The sequence below is a fragment of the Ruditapes philippinarum genome, unplaced genomic scaffold (genome assembly GCF_026571515.1).
Source record: "Ruditapes philippinarum isolate M1 unplaced genomic scaffold, ASM2657151v2 ctg1877_1_1_1_1, whole genome shotgun sequence".
Classification (NCBI taxonomy): domain Eukaryota; kingdom Metazoa; phylum Mollusca; class Bivalvia; order Venerida; family Veneridae; genus Ruditapes; species Ruditapes philippinarum.
Window position 1 is genome coordinate 20,811 of NW_026862462.1, and position 21,453 is coordinate 42,263.

The 21,453-nt window shown below is 33.7% G+C and overlaps 1 protein-coding gene across 1 annotated transcript in view; it reads right to left on the bottom strand.

Annotated features, from left to right (window-relative positions):
* Positions 1-549: 549 nt before the first annotated feature.
* The window catches only part of LOC132719153 (aspartate and glycine-rich protein-like), a 32,924-nt gene continuing 12,020 nt past the window's right edge, over positions 550-21,453 (bottom strand). Inside the window, exons 2-3 of the mRNA XM_060702899.1 lie at positions 800-921; positions 550-738 (exon numbers count right to left, since the gene is read on the bottom strand). Coding sequence (XP_060558882.1) covers positions 550-738; positions 800-921 — 311 coding nt within the window. The remainder of the gene's footprint in view (positions 739-799; positions 922-21,453) is intronic.

The following is a 21,453-nucleotide window of genomic DNA, read 5'->3' on the forward strand; positions in this document are numbered from 1 at the left end:
AGGCGTTTAATAGAAAAAAATTCTTTTGTCTGTTTTAATTTTAAATGTTGTAAGTGGATAAAGAATAACTTTCATAGAAATCGAAAGCCATATAATTTATTAGAAAATTAGAAGAACACTGTGGTATGTTTTATATGTTTTTCATGATTTGTTAATAATAAAAGTTCTACAAAGTTGTGAGCATAGTAATACGCCAGGGACCCTTGAAATAACGTTCTGCAACACAATTCACTTAATATGCAGCTTCTCATTTTGTCCTTTCCTATGGGCCCATATAATAAACACTTTGTGGCAGATAAATGATACAATCACAATGTCTCAGTGTGAAAAAAAATGTGGCTGCTTGATGTGCACTTGAACCAAGGACCCTTGGAATACCATTCAACTGATAAAGCATTGTAGCTAATAATCAAAGGTACATTTAATAAAGGTTCTATAGTGTGACATTTTTATCATACTTTTTACTCATCATCATCAACAATAATTTTTTTTTCTAGAATTAAGATAACTACCATCATTGCAGCGAGCAGCAGCATGTCTACAAACACCTTAATCAGCATCATCATCATCATCATCATCACAATAAAAAATCGTCTTCTCATCATCATCATCATCATCATCATTACAATAAAAATTCGTCTTCTCATCATCAACATAATCACCATCTTTGCAATCAACATACTTCTGCTCATCATCACCATCATCAATACAATCATCATCACAATCAACGTATTCCAACTTATCATCATTACGATAATAAATTTAATCATCATCATCATAATAACACAATTCTACTCACCTTCCCAACATCAACACAATCATCATCATCATCATCACCATCATCACAATCAACATACTTCTGTTTATCATCACCCTCATCAGCATAATCATCACAATAAACTTCTATACTATAATATACTTCTGCATATAATTGCCATAATTAACATAATCATTGTCTTAACAAAAAAATACCGCTGATCACCATCGCCATCATTAATATTATCATCATCCTCATCATCATCCTCATCATCATCCTCATCATCCTCATAATCATTAGCAGCAGCAGTAGCATCATATTATTTTCGCAACTTACCATTTTTAACATATTTCTCATTATCATCATATATATTATCATTTTTATCACCCTATGAAAGTCTTTTTCCTGAAAGAAAAACTCCCTTTAGACAACCATTTCAACCCTCTCCTTTGCCTGATTCTTCTTGGACAATATATTGACGAGAAATGCCAAGCCCGGGAAAGGAAATGTCATCACTTTCAAACCAATTTACAAGTATCCCATGTACAACAAATGTACGATACTTTTCCTGATTTTTTATCAAAAAATTATTAGATTATATATTAAAATATTTAACGTCATGCACATTTAGCTGTGTAAAAATGATAAATGAACGTTTCGTATAAAAGAAACGGAAAAAATGTTGAAGTTATGATTTACGAAACTGTATTACATACAAGGTTCTTTTACACAACGGTTCAAAGTTCTAAGCCTTTAACCAAGCAAATGTTCAGCGAGATTTCCGCGTGGAATGTTCAGCTTTTTGACCAGCGATTTGTTTTTCTATGAATTTTCGTAACAAACACCATATACTCCATCTAACCGTTGAAACACCATTTGTCTGATTCTGTTGCTTATTCTGTTATTCTATTCTTATATCTTATTTTTGTATCAATTTCGAGTGTCTTCTTTTTTCTATTTAAGAAATATAAGACACAAAGCCCAGCCAAAACTAAACTTCCGGGAGAACTCCGCGTCACGAGTTCGTTTTAGGACCGGCGATTTATTCAATCTATATATACAATTAATGTGTATGAATTCTAGTAAAAAAATCCACTTTCTCTAGCCAACCGTTAAAATACCATTTTTTTAGTTCGTTGCGAATTCTTTTCGTATAATTTTTGAAGGTCTTCTTTACAAAACAAAATATAAGAAACAAAGCCTTACCCAAGCAAAGCGTCCCATGTATCTCATTTACATGTAAATGCTACTATCATAGTTTATATTTTGTTTACCATTAGTGATGTTCTTATCCTTACCTTCAAGCGCTGGTAAATGTATGTTCGTCTGTTCATCAAAGTGACACCTTCATGCACCACAGCATATAGGCATATAGGTCCAAATTTGCATGACTATCACTTTCATGCATCGAATTTGTCACTTTAAATTTAAATTTAAAACTGTTTAAACATGTTTTAACAATGATATAATATTATATGATCTTTTCAAGATGACCCCGTTTGTTGGAAAATAATGGTATTCCCAGAAAATTGTACCGTTAGACACAGAATTAATTAAGAAAAAACCTGATATTTAGTTCCAGTATTTTTGTTACAGGGCGTATAACATTTAATACTTATTATACATTTCGTTAAATGAAAAAGATCTACATGTATTTGATTACATCATAGTTTATATATTGGTAACCATCGGTGATGTTCTAACCTTATTTTTAAGCTCTTTTGAATGTATGCTTATAATAATGAAAGTGACACATCCATGCAACACAGCGTATACCAACTAGACCAACTGAAATAATATCTCACTTTACTCATGTATCGAACCTGTCATTTTTAATTATAAATAACTTAATAATTATTATTGTTAAACTCAATTGAATACTCGAGTTGTGGGCAAAATTCACCATAGTCAGAATTAGAATTATCATCGATTTTTATCCCTGATAAAACACAATTATAAAAATACGCATAATCTCTATCACCTTTAGATTTATAACTATCTTAAATTCAATGAATCAAATATTTTCAACTTCTAGATTTATTAAATAAATATTTATTGGAAATATAAAAACAGAATCATATGTTTTTATAAGGATCGGACGCCTGTTGTAATATTTTAACGCTCCTGTAAAATATTTGTTCAAGACATTCCCATATAATTTTTGAAAAAAGAAATCCGCATAAAAGATACCATCAGATTCAGAATTTATTAAAAAAGGATATTAATGTCAATTTATTTGGTGTGTAAATAAACCCGTGCGTGTGATTAGCACGACACTCATCTCAACCGTGTTGTTATTGTGCCGTCTCTTAAAAATCCATGCGTTGTAACATTACCACGCGTGTGATAATTACGCGACACCGGATACAACACTGTTGTTATTGATAATTGATATAGTTTTCAAGAAGACTAGTAGTGCATGTATAAAATAGTCTGAGATCTCTAACATTGATGTCATTTTGCAAAAAGGATACACGAAACAGAAAGTTTAAATGATCTCATAATTATATTAATGTAAACTTAAGATGTGAAAAGAATTATTCTCTATCTAATATATCAACGACCAAGTCTCAAGAGATGATATTAGCATGGATAAACGAAGTAACTTAGTTCTTATTTATAAAGTTTTAACACTAACACTGAATTACGACGATAGTCTGATAAAAGTGATAAGCCTCCGGACCAAAGTACAAAGTAAAACAATACCATCAGACAATAGATTCTCGAATTGCAAGTTCAGACTTTAGTTTCGAATATAAAACAAAATGAATTTCATAATTATGAAACATTACGCTCTTCATTTCTAATAGTCATTGTAAAATATAGATTAGTATCAATTGAATTGACTTCATGTGTTATTGAAGACGACATGTGGGTTTGAAATAAAAGATAAGAATATTTATGTAACTTAACTATATATTTATGGTAAACACATGCTTCTAAAATAAAATGTTAAAAAAGTGTCATTTATTTGTAACAATACCAATAGTTAAAAGTAATAGCCACCCTTTTAGCTAAAGATGAAGCGCATTGGATTAGTAATCCAGGGTTGCTGTTTCGATCCTCGGGCGAGGCAAAATTTCTCCGAAAAAAATGTAAAAAAAAAAAAACAGAGCCAGGGGAAATAACTGACACCAATAATTAAAAAGCTACACTACAGTGTCTGTGTACTACATTTACTCAGTGAGATTTAACATATAATATTTTATAGTTTTAGGATTATCAGTTCTATAATCCAGCCAGTTTAATGTTTGGGCTATGACTCTTATTTTTAAAGCAAGTCACATATAATGGAAAATTATATGTTTGACTGTTTTTTGATAAATTCACCGTAGGGAACGTGAAACGGTATCACACTTCTTGCTAACAGTTTAGACAAGATGGTGGTCCATTCACCTTTAAAATTCCTCAACAATGTAACAAAAATACTAAGAGCTTTGCTAGTTATCCTATTGCTGTCATGAGGTCTCCTATCAAAGTTGTAGATATAGCATTTCATATCTTTTAATTTGTTTTAAAGATACAAGGGATACATGTTTATGTTTTTGAACCAAACTGTACTTTATTGAGACTGCATGGTAAATGGGATTCTACATTAATGAATGCAACCGAGTTTTTGATTGAAGTTGTAGCCAAAATAGTACTCAAATGTTAAAATGTACTGCAAAGTAACAAGGGATGAGCTTCATGTGATTCACATTAAAAGTGTGACGATCTATTATGAAACAAACATGTCTCTTACATATCTTCATGATTTGTCTTTAAATCAGAGTTTTACAGTCGATACGGAAATCAACTTTTCACACATATTATTACAAATTACGTACACAATGTTGTGGGCTAGATACATTTAATTCTTTCAAGGACAGTCCATAATTAGGCTTAAATCTTTTAAGATAAGATACATTCGTGATCATCATAAGTTTACGTAATATGTATTTCCAAATTAAACTCAAAGTTTAACAAATTATCATACTATTCGTTTTAAATTATTTTGTATTTGAATGGTACAGATATTAGTCTTTTTATACTTATATGCTGATTTTTAACACAGTCAAAATCAATTTTTATCATATCTGAAAACTGATTCAAGGTCTTAGAAAATAAACGTTCATACTTTTGCAGTACTTTAAATTATGCCTGATTTTAGGAGTACTTATATAAATGATAGTTATGAAATTGATTATTAAATAAACGTAAGTTAATTTTTGCAGGACAACATATGGCAGATATGATAAAGACTAGCTCTTGTTCTATTTAGATAAGACGCTACTGATAATGCAATATTAAAACTAAATTTAATTGTGATGACATATAAGCTTAAATGATAATAGGAATGAATGAGACACTAATTAATCTTTAGTTAAAGAAAAAATTTTGTCAGAAAATTATGTTGTCAAATTCTGTAAATGTGCAACAAATAACAACTAATATCAATCAATCCTTTTGGTTAGAGGAAAATGTCTTTTTTCAACATTTTTTAAAAACTTGAATTATGGTATGTTGATACATTTTTATGATTTGTTATAGACGAATGTTTCAAATATATGAAATAGGTATGCTTATATTCTGTTTATTTCATTTAACATGACATCTTTACGCAAGCATTTTAATGTTTACTACTGCTCTTATTATAACAATAAAATAAAGGGAAAAGAAAAAAAAAACAACATAATTTCGTAATTAAGAATACCTTTCACCTGATATATAAACGACTCATTGCAAGTATGACTATATTTAGTAGATAAACATATAAGATGAATATTTGTAATGATTTAAATATATACAAAATACAAACTAACATATTTCTTACTTATTGTCGTTATATAATATGACTTTTACCAACTGGTATAGTTTTAAGTGTTATTTACATTACATGATTACAAAAATTAATAATGATAATATTTTTATAAACAACAGTATTAAAAGTTTGCTGAACAGTGGAATTCAAAGATTACATGACATTCAACATTAATATTATAGTTTTTATCTTTGTTTAATTATAAAACCCCGAAAAACAAAGTTTTCGGGGGTATACTGGTGTCACCTGTTGGTCGGTTGTTCGGTCTGTTTATCGGTTGGACGATCTGTTGCAGATTTCTTGTCCGGGAAATAATTCAGAATGTACAAGAGATATCAACTTCGCATTTTATAGGTAGATTGATCACATTAAATAGAAGTGCAATGCAATAGAACTCTTTAACGACATGTGATATTAACAAGTAACTTTGTAGGTGGACATATTTCATTGAGTAGAAGTGCAGTTCGAAAGAACCATAACTCTGCCTTGCCTTATTTTTGAGTTAGTGCCCTTTGTGTTTTTAACTTCGAACATTGTCCATGACATAACTGTAAAACGACAAGGGGTATTAACAAAAATACTTTATAGGTAGATAGATCTCATTGCGTAAAATATGCAGTACAAAACAAACTGTTACTTTAACTTGTAAATATTTTGAGTAATTGCACTTTTTATTTCTACATTTTGAACATTGTAAGGAACATACCATTAAAACGAAAAGGGATTTTACCAATAAACTTTGTAGGTAGATAGATCTCATTGAGTAGAAGTGCAGTATCTGGTAGGAAACTAATAGTTTTATTAATATCATTTGTATCTGTCGTTATCAGGGTTAGTTACATTGCGATGTGACTTCTTGGATTACTTACACATAACGTTTGCTTAACTTTGATAACAATATCAAATATTGTTGGCGCTGTAATGCTGCATTATCAGTTCTAAACTAGATATTTCCCATTTTCAATCAGAATTCTACGACTGTATAAATTAATGTGAATAAAGTGTAATTGTGACTAATCGTCGAGGTCCATCTACAAAGTCCTTCCTTTCTAATATCCAGTTCATGGTTTATGGAAAGATAGCTAGATGGCCGACTCAGTCACTTTTTTTTCTTTATAATGAATAAATTATGGCAAACACGTTTATTATTTCATAAGGCTACAATCTTATCTTACCTTGTCTTTATCTCATTATGTTAACTATAAGACTTAGTATATTTATGTGTTTTTGTCTCTTTATTTCAGATGACAGAAGCGCATCAGGAACTATTTGTAAGTATGAATTTCATTTTGATGTGAAAAGCACTTACGTTATTGATCGGAAACTGTTTTTTCCAACAAGGTCAATGTGACTTGACCTTTGACCCCAAAATCAATAGGGTCATCTACTGGTCATGACCAATCACCATACCAAGTTTGAAGTTCCTAGGCCTAAGCGTTCTTTAGTTATTGATCGGAAACCGTTTTTACCTAAAAGGTCACTGTGACCTTGACCTTCGACGCCTTGACCCCAAAATCAAAAGGGGTAACCTACTGGTCATGACCAATCACCATGCCAAGTTAAAAAATCCTAGGCTTAAAGGTTCTTAAGTTATTGATCGGAAACCGTTTTTACTTACGAGGTCAATGTGACCTTGACCATTGCCCAATCACCATGCCAAATTTGAAGTTCTTAGGCCGAAGCGTTCTTCAGTTATTGATGGAAAACCATTTTTACCTACAGTATCAATGTGACCTCGAGCTTTGACCCCTTGACCCCAAAATCAATAGGTGTCATCTACTGGTCATGACCAATCACCATGCCAAGTTGCAGTTCCTAGGCCTAAGCGTTCTTAAGTTATTTATCAGGAACCGTTTTTACCTACAATGTCAATGTGACTTGACCCTATAATCAATAGAGGTCATCTACTGGTCATGACAAATCACCATGCCATGTTTAAAGTTCCAAGGCCTTAAGGTTCTTTAGTTATTGATCTAAAACCGTTTTTACCTACAAGGTCAATGTGACCTTGACCTTTCACACCTTGACCACAAAATCCAAAGGGGTCATATTCTGGTCATGACCAATCACCATGCCATGTTTGAAGTTCTAACGCCTAAGGGTTCTTAAGTTATTGATCGGAAACCGTTTTTACCTTCAAGGTCAATGTGACCTTGACCCCTTGACCCCATGATCAATAGGGGTAATGTACTGGTCATGACCAATCACAATGCCAAGTTTACAGTTCCTTGTCCTAAAGGTTCTTAAATTATTGATCGGAAACCGTTTTTACCTACAAGGTCAATGTGACCTTGATCTTTGACCAATCACCATGCAAAATTTGAAGTTCCTAGGCCTAAGCGTTCTTAAGTTATTGATCGGAAACCATATTTACCTACAATATCAATGTGACCTCGAACTTTCACCCCTTGACTCAAAAATCAATAGGGGTCATCTACTGGTCATGACCAATCACCATGCCAAGTTTGCAGTTCCTAGGCCTAAGCGTTCTTTAGCGATTGATCTGAAACCGTTTTTACCTACAAGGTCAATATGACTTGACCTTTGACCCCTTGACCCCACAATCAATAGGGGTCATCTACTGGTCATGACCAATCACAATGCCAAGTTTGAGGTTCCTAGTCCTAAGGGTTCTTTAGTTATTGATAGGAAACCGTTTTTACCTATAAGGTCAATGTGACCTTGACCTTTAACCCCTTGACCCCAAAATAAATAGGGTCATCCACTGGTCATGACCAATCACCATGCCAAATTTGAAGTTCCTAGGCCTGGTGGTTCTTAAGTTATTGATCGGAAAACCGTGTTTACCTACAAGGTCAATGTGACCTTGACCTTTGACGCCTTGACCCCACAATCAATAGGGGTCATGTACTTGTCATGACCAATCACCATGCTAAGCTTAAAATTACTAGGCCTAAGTGTTTTTTAGTTATTGATCGGAAACCGTTTTTACCTTTAAGGTCAATGCGACCTTGATCTTTGACCAATCACCATGCCAAATTTGAAGTTCCTAGACCTAAGCGTTCTTTAGTTATATATCGGTAACCATTTTTACCTACAAGATCAATGTGACCTCGAGCTTTGACCCCTTGACCCCAAAATCAATAGGGGTTATCTACTGGTCATAAGCAATCACCATGCCAAATTTGAAGTTCCTAGGCCTAAGGGTTCTCTTTAGTAACTGATCGGAAACCGTTTTTACCTACAAGGTCAATGTGACCTTGACTTTTGACCAATCACTATGCCAAATTTGAAGTTCCTAGGCCTACGGGTTCTCTTTAGTAATTGATCGGAAACCGTTTTTACCTACAAGGTCAATGTGACCTTGACTTTTTACCAATCACCATGCCGAGTTTGAAGTTCCAAGGTCTAAGGTTTCTTTAGTTATTGTTCGTAAACCGTTTTTACCTACAAGGTCAATGTGACCTTGACCTTTGACCCCTTGACCCTCTTATCGATAAGGGTCATGAACTCGTCATGACCAATCACCATGCCAAGTTTGAAGTTCCTAGGCCTAAAGGTTCTTTTGTTATTGATCGGAAATCGTTTTTACCTACAAGGTCAATGTGACCTTGACCTTTCATCCCTCGACCCAAAAATCAACAGGGGTCATCTACTGATTATGACCAATCACCATGCCAATTTAAAGTTCCTAGGCCTAAGCGTTCTTTAGTTATTGATCAGAAACAGTTTTTACCTACAAGGACAATGTGACCTTGACCTTTCATGCCTTGACACCAAAATCAATAGGGGTCATCTACTGGCATGCCCAATCACCATGCCAAGTTTGATTTTCCAAGGCCTTTGCGTTTTTTAGTTATTGATCGGAAACCGTTTTTACCTACAAGGTAAATTTGACCTTCACCTTTGACCTGTTGACCTCAAAATCATTAGAGGTCATCTACTCGTCATGACCAATCACCATGCCAAGTTTGCAGTTCCTAAGCCTAAGCGTTTTTTAGTTATTGATGGGAAACCGTTTTAATCTACAAGGTCAATGTGACTTGACCTTTGACCCCTTGACCCTATAATCAATAGGGGTCAACCAGTGGTCATGACCAATCACCATGCCAAGTTTGACGTTTCTAGACTTAATGGTTCTTTAGTTATTGATCGGAATTCATTTTTACCTACAAGGTCAATGTGACCTTGATCTTTTACCACTTGACGCCAAAATCAATATGGGACATCTTCTGGTTATGACCAATCACCATGTCCAGTTTGATATTCCAAGGCCTAAGTGTTCTTTAGTTATTGATCGGAAACTGTTTTTCCCTACAAGGTCAATTCGACCTTGACCTTCGACCAATCACCATGCAAAAATTTGAAGTTCCTAGACCTAAGCGTTCATTAGTTATTGATTTTTAAGTTATTGACTTTTGACCCCTTGACATTGACCTTTCATTCATTGACTCCAAAATCAATAGTGGTCATCTACTGGTCATGACCAATCACCATGCCAAGTTTGATATTCCAAGGCGTAAGCGTTCTTTAGTTATTGATCGGAAACCGTTTTTACCTACAAAGTCAATTTGATCTTGACCTTTGACCCCTTGACCCAAAAATCAATATGGGTCAATTACTGGTAATGACCAATCACCATGCCAAGCTTGAAATTCCAAAGCCTAAGTGTTTTTTAGTTATTGATCGGTAACCGTTTTTACCTACAAGGTTAATGCGACCTTGTCCTTGACCAATCATCATGGAAAATTTGCAAAGTTCTTAGACCTAAGCGTTCTTTAGTTTATGATCGGTAACCATTTTTACCTACAAGATCAATGTGACCTCGAGCTTTGACCCCTTGATCCCAAACTCAAAAGGGGTCATTAACTGGTCATGGCCATTCACCATGCCAAGTTTGAAGTGACTAGGCCTACGGGTTCTTTAGTTATTGATCAGAAACCGTTCTTACCTACAAGGTCAATGTGACCTTGACTTTTGACCTCTTAACCTTGAACTTTCATCCATTGACTCCAAAATCAATAGAGTTCATTTACTGGTCATGACCAATCACCATGCCAAGTTTGATATTCCAAGGCATAAGCGTTCTTAAGTTATTGATCGGAAACCGTTTTTACTTAACCTGGACCTTTGACCCCTTGACCCAAAAATCAATATGGGTCATCTACTGGTCATGAAGTTACTATGCTAATATGACCTTGACCTTTCACCACTTGACCCCAAAATCAATAGGGGTCATCTACTGGTCATGACCAATCACCATGCCAAGTTTGATATTCCAAGGCATAAGCGTTCTTTAGTTACTAGTATTGTTCGGAAACCGTTTTTACCTACAATGTCAATTTAACCTTGACCTTTGACCCCTTGACCCAAAAATAAATATGGGTCATATACTGGTCATGACCAAATCACCATACCAAGTTTAAAGTTACTATGCTAATGTGACCTTGACCTTTCACCATTTGACCCCAAAATCAATAGGGGGTCATCTATTGGTTATATCCAATCACCATGCCAAGTTTAAAGTTCCTAGGCCGAAGTGTTCTTTAGCTATTGATCGGAGACCGTTTTTACCTACAAGGTCAATGTGACCTTGACCTTTGACCCCTTGACCCAAAATCAATAGGGGTTATGTACTGGTAATGGCCAATCCCCTTACCAAGATTGAAGTTCCTAGGCCTAAGCGTTCTTTAGTTATTGATCGGAAACCGTTTTTACCTACAAGGTCAATGTGACCTTGACCTTAGGCACCTTCACCGCAAAATCAATAGGGGTTTCTACTAATCACCATGCCAAGTTTGAATTCCCTAGTCTTCAAGGCTCTTAAGTCATTGATCGGAAATCGTTTTTACCTACAAGGTCAATGTGACCTTGACCTTTAATCCCTTGATTCCAAAATCAATAAGGGTCATCTACTGGTCATGACCAATCACCATGCCAAGTTTGATATTCCAAGGCCCAAGCGGTCTTTAGTTATTGATCGGAAACCTTTTTACCTACAAGGTCAATGTGACTTTGACCTTTAACCCGTTGACCCAAAAATCAATATGGGTCATCTACTTGTCATGACCAATCACCATGCTAAGCTTAAAATTCATAGGCCTAAGCGTTCTTAAGTTATTGATCGGAAAACCGTTTTTACCTACAAGGTCAATGTTACCTTGACCTTTGACGCCTTGACCCCACAATCAATAGGGGTTATCTACTGGTCATGACCAATCACCACGCCAAGCTTAAAATTATTGATCGGAAACCGTTTTTACCTATAAGGTCAATGCGACCTTGATCTTTGACCAATCACCATGCCAAATTTGAAGTTTCTTAGACCTAAGCGTTCTTTAGTTATATATCGGTAACCATTTTTACCTACAAGATCAATGTAACCTCGAGCTTTGACCCATTGACCCCAAAATCAATAGGGGTTATCTACTGGTCATAAGCAATCACCATGCCAAATTTGAAGTTCCTAGGCCTAAGGTTTCTCTTTAGTAATTGATTGGAAACCGTTTTTACCTACAAGGTCAATGTGACCTTGACTTTTGACCAATCACTATGCCAAATTTGAAGTTCCTAGGCCTAAAGGTTCTCTTAAGTAATTGATCGGAAACCGTTTTTACCTACAAGGTCAATGTGACCTTGACTTTTGACAAATCACCATGCCGAGTTTGAAGTTCCAAGGTGTAATTGTTCTTTAGTTATTGTTCGTAAACCGTTTTTACCTACAAGGTCAATGTGACATTGACATTTGACGCCTTGACCCTATAATCAATAAGGGTCATGTACTGGTCATGATGGCATTGTGATTGGTCATGACCAGTAAATGACCCCTTTTGAGTTTGGGGTCAAGGGGTCATAGCTCGTGGTCACATTGACCTTGTAGGTAAATGTGCCAAGTTTGAAGTTCCTAGGCCTAAGGGTTCTTTTGTTATTGATCGGAAATCGTTTTTACCTACAAGGTCAATGTGACCTTGACCTTTCATCCCTTGACCCCAAAATCAAAAGGGGTCATCTACTGGTTATGACCAATCACCTTGCCATCATGACCAGTACATGACCCTTATTGATTATAGGGTCAAGGCGTCAAATGTCAATGTCAAATTGACCTTGTTTTTACCGTTTTTACCTACAAGGACAATGTGACCTTGACCTTTCATGCCTTGACCCCAAAATCAATAGGGGTCATCTACTCGTCATGACCAATCACCATGCAAAGTTTGATATTCCAAGGCCTAAGCGTTCTTTAGTTATTGATCGGAAACAGTTTTTACCTACAAGGTAAATTTGACCTTCACCTTTGACCCGTTGACCTCAAAATCATTTGAGGTCATCTACTGGTCATGACCAATCACCATGCCAAGTTTGCAGTTCCTAAGCCTAAGCGTTCTTTAGTTATTGATCGGAAACCGTTTTAATCTACAAGGTCAATGTGACTTGACCTTTGACCCCTTGACCCTATAATCAATAGGGGTCAACCAGTGGTCATGGCCAATCACCATGCCAAGTTTGACGTTCCTAGACCTAATGGTTCTTTATTTATTGATCGGAATTCGTTTTTACCTATAAGGTCAATGTGACCTTGATCTTTTACCCCTTGACGCCAAATTCAATAGGGGACATCTTCTGGTTATGACCAATCACCATGCCAAGTTTGAAGTTCCTAGGCCTAAGCGTTCTTAAGTTATTGATCGGAAACCGTTTTTACCTTCAAGGTCAATTTGACCTTGACCTTTGACCCCTTGACCCTAAAATCAATACGGGCCATCTACTGGTCATGACCAATCACCATGCCATGTTTGATATTCCAAGGCCTTAGTGTTTTTTAGTTATTGATCGGAAACCGTTTTTACCTACAAGGTCAATGCGACCTTGTCTTTGACCAATCACCATGCCAAATTTGAAGTTCCTAGGCCTACGCGTTCTTAAGTTACTGATCGGTAACCATTTTTACCTACAAGATCAATGTGACCACGAGCTTTGACCCCTTGACCCCAAACTTAAAAGGGGTCATTTACTAGTCATTACCAATCACCATGCCAAGTTATTGATCGGAAACCGTTTTTACCTACAAGGTCAATGTGACCTTGACCTTTGACCCGTTGACCCAAAAATCAATATGGGTCATCTGCTGGTCATGACCAATCACCATGCCATGTTTGATATTCCAAGGCCTAAGTGTTTTTTAGTTATTGATCGGAAACCGTTTTTACCTACAAGGTCAATGTGACCACGAGCTATGACCCCTTGACCCCAAGCTCAAAAGGGTCATCTTCTGGTCATGACCAATCACCATGCCAAGTTTAAATGTCAACTTATTTGGTATGTAAATAAACCCGTAAACTACACGACACTACTCCCAACTGTGTTGTTATTGTGCCGTCTCGTAATAATCCATGCGCCGTAACATTACCATGCGTGTGATAATTACGCGACGCCGGATACAACACTGTTATTATTAACATAGTTTTCATTGCATGTCGGAAATAATCTGAGACCTCCAAATTTGATATCATTTGGAAAAAAAGGATACACGAAACAGAAAATCTAAATGATCTCATATTTATACTAATGTAAAATTGTTGTAATAGTTTTGCTAAAGATTTGAAAAGAATTACTCTCTACCTAATATTTTAACGACCGAGTCTCAAAATCATGTTAGATGATGTTCGCATGGATAAACGTATTAACTTAATTCTTATTTATAAAGTTTTAACACTAACACTGCATTACGACAATAGTCTGTTTATAGTGAAAAGCCTCCGGACCAAACTACAAAGTAAAACAATACAGTCAGACAATAGTTTCACGAATTGCAAGTTCAGACTCTAGTTTCAAATATATGAAATAATGAAGTTAATAATAATAAAACATTAAGCTCTTCCTTTCTAATAGTCATTGAAAAATATAGATACGTATCAATTGAATTGACTTTATATGTTATTGAAGACGAAATGTGGGTTTAAAATAAAAGATAAGAATATTTATGTAACTATATACTTAACTATATATCTCGGTAAGCACATGCTTCTTAAATAAAATGTTAAAAAAGTGTCATTTATTTGTAACAATACCAATCGTTAAAAGTAACAGCCACCCTTTTAGCTCAAGATAAAGCGCATCGGATCAGTAATCCAGGGTTGCTGTTTCGATCATCGGGCGAGGCGAAATTTCTCCGAGAAAATTGTAAAAAAAACCCAGAGAGAACGGAAATTACTGACACCAATAAGTAAAAAGCTACAGTACGGTGTCTATGTACTACATTTACTTAGTGAAATTTACCATATAATATTTTATAGTTTAAGGATTATCAGTTCTATAATCCAGCCAATTTAATGTTTGGGCTATGAGTCTTATTTTTAAATCACGTCACATGTAATGTAAAATAATATGTCTGTTTTTTTTTATAAATTCACCATAGGGATTGTGTAACGGTATCACACTTCTTGCTTACAGTTTAGACAAGATGGTGGACCATTCACATTTAAAATTCCTCAGCAATGTAACAAAAATACTTAGAGCTTTGCCAACTATCCTATTGCTGTCATGAGTTCTCCTATCAAAGTTGTATATATAGCATTTCAAATCTTTTAATTTGTTTTAAAGATACCAGGGATACATGTTTATGATTTTGAACCAAACTGTACTTTATTGAGACTGCATGGTAATGGGATTCTACATTAATGAATCCAATCGAGTTTTTGATTGAGGTAGTTGTCAAAATAATACTCCTATGTTTAAATGTACTGAAAAATAACAAGGAATGAGCTTCATGTGATTCACATTAAAAGTGTGACGATCTATTATGAAACAAACATGTCTCTTCCATATCTTCATGATTTGTCTTTAAATCAGAGTTTTACAGTCGATACGGAAATCAACTTTTCACACATATTATTACAAATTACGTAAACAATTTTGTGGGCTAGATACATTTTATCCTTCCAAGGATACATTATTTAACTTTAGAGAATTAGTTCTAAGAGCACAACTGTCTACCTCTATGTTTCTGCTATTCGTTTGTGTCAAACAAGTGACTCACTAATAAACACTTCATGATGGAATGCAGATAATTCATGTTTGTAATATACTGATATTTTTTACAAAATATGTTTCATATATTTTCGTTTCGATCAAAGCTTATTTCTTAAAATACTCTGTCCTATTTTAACACACTATGATACTTCATAATCTAAAGTGTTATTATCGATCTTAAATCACTTCGAAAGAGAGACTGTGATGCACGCAAATTGTATTGGAACACCTTTCATTTAAAAACAATTATAAGCGCATGCACTCAATGAGTTTTTTTTTTCATTTGATATGTAGAATTAGTTGTATATGACGTTGTATGAGAATAGAATATCAAAATAAATCGTTTTTATTCGCTTGATAAACACTTTTTTCTAGTTTTTACTAAATTAAATGTTAAATCATTAATCAGAATTAAAACGTGAACATAAAGCCATTGTATGTTTATATGATTCTGGATTCGTTTATTAGTAGTATATAATTCACTTTTTTATTTCAGATAAAGAAATTTAAGGAACAGGTGAGTAAGAGTTTAAATAAGTAGCCAAACAACAATCCAAAATAACAAAGAGCTATTATTTTAAAATGATTTCCTTCTTATAATAGATATATTGCTTGACATTGATAATATTTGTGGGATTTGTCTCATCTGTTTCTATATTTGTATCCTTATGTAAATCAATAAAAAAGGGGATAGAGAAAATTTGATTTTGCATGTTTACATTCATTTTAATGAAATAAAAAATAATAAAAATGTATTATACAATTACAATATGTATGCAAATTGCAAGTTAACTTAAATGGATATATATTAATTAATGGTATTTTAGTGTTTTCTATGATTATCACTTTTATCAGTCTTGTGCAGGATTAGACACAAAAGAATAATTTACAACATAATGGGTAGAAACATTATATCTGTTTCTGTTAAAATGACCTAAAGTATGTGAATGCACCGTTATACCAAACAAACTTACATTTTAATATGACAAATCATACCAAAAAAATAGCATACATTTATTGTGCATAAAACTATTTTACATAGTTTAAAACAGAAAAGTTATATTTGTGAAAAGGACATGAAAACGTGTTTTCAGAAGAAAAAAACACAAGTTAAATGGACTTTGATGCATATTATTTTGCACATTTTAACAAATTTCAGTGTATTTATTCTGTTTACTGTTTGCTGAATGTAAAAGACATGCTTACGAATACTTCAACAATTTTAAACGCTGTAACGTTTGAAGGCACACAAACCCTGTCGATGAAATGCTAGCTCAGCGAAATAAGTGGTTTGTGTCCTTATATATGAAAAACATTCCCTTTTGTCATGTATGTTAATTCACCGACTTATGTTTTTGCATATTATTTTGCTCATTATCAGTATAAACGTTGTTACATTGTAACATTATATCTTAATCAATTTTGCATTACTTGTACATCCTGTGCTAGAATATGTTTTAACAAAATCTGAGGATATTCAATGTCAACTGTAATGCAGTTGATGTATGTGCATTTTTTAACAGTTTTATATATTTTGAAATATGTTTGTACCAGCAAGAGTTACCTGTCTTTATATTCTGTTGTCGTGAAAATTGCCTCCACCTAATTATTTTCGTCTATTTCTGTGATAATGCCATGTATGGAAGTTGCAAAGTCGTTTACAAATGTTAATCGCGTTAGAATGTAAAAGGAAAGTGTGGTGTTGTCAACCTGGGAGTGTTTATTGATGCAGTTACACTCTCATCGTCATGATGCATGGCATTAAACGTGTATTGTACATTCTATCGTTTACATTTCTACATGTCGCAAAATTGAAGTTATACATTTCTAAATTCAGTTTGCAATTTATCTAAGTTGCATGCTTCCATTTTATCAAATCGAGATAATCAAAACGCTTAATACCAGTGCAGTATGTAACTATCGGATCGACAATTACATTTTTGATAATCTGTTTAGTTGAACCGAAGTATGCATTGTCAAGTTTTAAAGGCTGGATTTTTGGCAACGAATAGCCTCTATACATATGGCATAGCGATCGATTAAAGTATAACAATATATTAGTCTAGCTTCTTTTGCTATTTTTGCATGAATAAAACGATAGGTTATAACCCAAAGAATTTACACCACATTCAGTATTTATATATACATGTAGCACAGCAATCGGTGGAAATTTAACAGCTGATGGTCATGAGTGTAATGCATTAATTCAATCTATTTTTACATGCAAAACAAATAAATGTTACACTTCTTGCATGCTAGCAAGTGGATATTTAGTAATTTTTACAGATTATCGTCGGGAGACGTCATGTGCTATATTTTATGAATTCGGTAATCAAACAATTACGTCACAATATTTATGTTGAAAAAATCTTTAACTTTTATGGAAATCTTGGGAACTTATATCTCTTTTTGTTGTTTGTATAGCGTGTGCAATAATATTTAATTCCACTAAGAATGTATTTCTTATTAATTCATGATAAATACTTTTAAACAGCAAAATATAAAATTACTCTCATTCGATTAATACCTCCCTCCGTTTTAAGTTCGAGGGGCTTATATGTGAAAGTCAAGGTCACACTGACATTGAATTTCAAAACTACTTATACTAAACAACCGTATAAATAAGAGTCTCGTCGCTTTCAATCTAACTAAGACTATTACCTTACTAAGAAGAAAATACCTATTGTTTTGGGGGTGCAGTTTTCTGAAGTAAATGCCACAGTAACCTTGCAAACAAAGATTGTTTCAGCTAAAGAACATGAGAAACATTTGATAAACAGTTTTGAAGATCCATAGTATTATCACTGATGGAATAAATTTTTATTTCATAGATGGATGCGTAAATGTTAAGGTCACGGTGCCCTTGAATGTATAAACCATTTATGTTAAAGCAGATGGAAACCGCATGGAAACCATTTGCCCCATAGACTTGATACATCATGATTATCACCAACCTAACGTTTATAGATAGTTGTTTTTGTTTTTATTTGGAGGCACCGATATTAAAGATCAAAGGGTACAGTCAAACTGATTTTTTAAAATTATGTCTGCTCAAAAGTTCAGACCATATTATATATTAATCATCTATTCTAATATCTCGTGTATTTTTAAAATAGTTAAGATAAATTAATTTTCATAGCAACAATTGAAGTTCAAAATATATGACTTCTATAGCAATGTTTCACTATCATATTATCCATTCATTTTCATAGCATCCAATCAATCGATTTTATAACAACGTAGCACATTTCCTAGGCAATCAGTGACTTCAATAGCTATTGACCTTTTATTTTGCAACCGTTGACTTCTATAGCAACCTATGAATTCCAAAGCACCCATTGACTAGCAACATAGCAACAAGTGACATTCCAGTCACCCAATGTATTTACAAAGTAACAAGTGACTTCCATAGCAAATGTCAACTTTGTATCACATCAAGTGACTTCATGAGTATCATTTAAATATAGCCCACAGTTCAATTTTACGACACACCAACACAGTGAATGTCAATATGGCGCTGACACAGGAAAGATGAATTGTTAAAACTTCAAAGCCAGACCAAAGATCAAGACAACCTCGCCTGCTGGAACTAAGTCATGAATAGTCACCATTTAATCAGACCCGTTTAGTCTCCTCTTGCGATCATGCAACCCAAACTGTGGCTGCATTTCTTATGTCTTAAACATTAAAGGCGACCCCTCATTCACAAAGGTTCAGTGACTTCTATAGAAAGCATTAACTTTCCATGACAACCATCGACTTTCATTTCCAAAACAGCCAGTGACAACCATTGCAACACCTGATTTTTACTTAGCAACAGTTATCTTAAATAACACTCATTTACTCTCAGTATTTATTAGTAACGTTCATAATAACCATAAACTTTCTTGGTCAAGAAGACATTTTCATGGCAACCGTTGATTTTCCATTTTAACCAGTTGTTTCCATAGCAACCACTGACTTTCAAAAACAGCCAGCGATAATAAAAGCATTTTTGAAGGATTTTGTTTTACTTTTCTCATCAACAAGTAAATTTCATAGCGTTTTAGAAGGAGGGGAACGATATAAGGATAAAAAATACTTATAACCCTCTTTAACTTCGAAACACGCCGAAGGTTGAAAATCCGCATGAAATTGGAATCTTTCATGTGCAGAAGCTATCATAGAATTTACGGAACGTCGCTCCTTGTACTCAAGTGTCCACTTAAGCCCTCAATAATGCATGAAGGGGCACTTGACAAAAAAAAGCAAAAACAAAAAAAAACGACACACAAAGACATTGTGTCGATTTGACTATTATGCCAAAAAAATTCGTGGTCTTTTTTGTTGCTGCACAAATTTTGCTCAAATGTGCAGTTTGCTGAGACAGTATGTCATGCGTAGGAAACAGACCAATACAATCCAGGTCAAGGTTAAGTTTTAATTAAATTGTTTAAGGTCAGCAATTAAAATATCTTGCCCCGTCCATAATTAGGTTATGCATTGTTATCTGGCATAATGAGTCTTAACAATTGTGATAATCAATGCGCATGTTTACTTTGACAATAAGAACAACTTTAAATCATGTCAAAACCAGTCCTATTGAACTATTATTTATCCTGAAGTACAGACTGAACAAAACAGTTCTTAAAATTAGAAATGTGCTTTATTGCAAAAGGAATTAATGAAATACCAAGTACCCTAACTGTTCGATATTTCATAAATTTCTGTATTATTGTATACGAATAGCTAAAAGTTATAACAGTTGCATACTATATGAATTCATCTACTTTAGATCTAGAACCTTTATTATTAGCAATGACTGGTTATGAACAAATTTTCTACGAAATTGTTGCCATAGTATATCTTATACGCACAAGCCTATCAGGTCACATTTCTACTAAAATTCCTTTCCATTCATTACTCAATTCAGTCAAATTTAGATATCAGAAAAGAAGTTATAATCATATTGTTACAGTTTAAGAATTATAAAAGGTTTGAACATTCTTTTCAGTTTAATAACAGTTTTTGTTCTCATCTGAATCTAAAACATATCTAAAAGGTACTGTTACTAAATACATGGAAATTTTTAAAACAATTACGATGATTTCAAAATGCTCTGCCTTGTTTTGCTTTACATGTTTACCTACCAAATATAACTATAAAAAGAAAACATATGGCGACGTTAATAAGAAAAGTTTTAGTTTTTCAAAATTCTTCATTTAAAATGATCAAATATTTCGTGCATTGGTTCTGATAAAACATTCGCTCAAGTTATAAAATGACTGTTCAACTGTTTAAAGGAAATATTACACATTCAACACTTGAATTTTACAATAAGTTTATAAAACAGTAGAATCCCTACTTTAGACTACCCCGGAATTAAGACCATCCCGCTATTAAAATCATTTTTATAAGAACGGAATGTTATGTTCTTTCAATGGTTGCATGCTCCAGAATTAAGGCCACCTCGCTTATCCATTTTAAGACCACCAGATTCAGTCCAAATTCTTTATTTTGTTCTTTGTTTGACCCCACTATTGAGACCACTGATTTAAAGTCAACACCTACCTAGATCTTTAATTTATTGTTATGTTGTTATTGTCTGCTTAAATGCTCTAAGACATGACCCTTTATTTCACAAGGTGTAAAAACACCTTATTTTATTGGGATATTGTATAAAATAAGGTGGGAAAGTAAATTTTAGAGTGGCTTAATGTTCCTTTAAGCACATTGATATTTCTTTTTTGATGGGTGTATTATGTTCGTCATATAATAATTGATATTGAAATCAGATAAAATAGAATTTGACATGAAATTTCTTTAGAAATATATTTTCTTCCCATCAGATATGACATTATAACATACTTTAATATTGTATATGAAGGTTAAGATATATAATGTTTGTTCATACAAAATGTCTAAA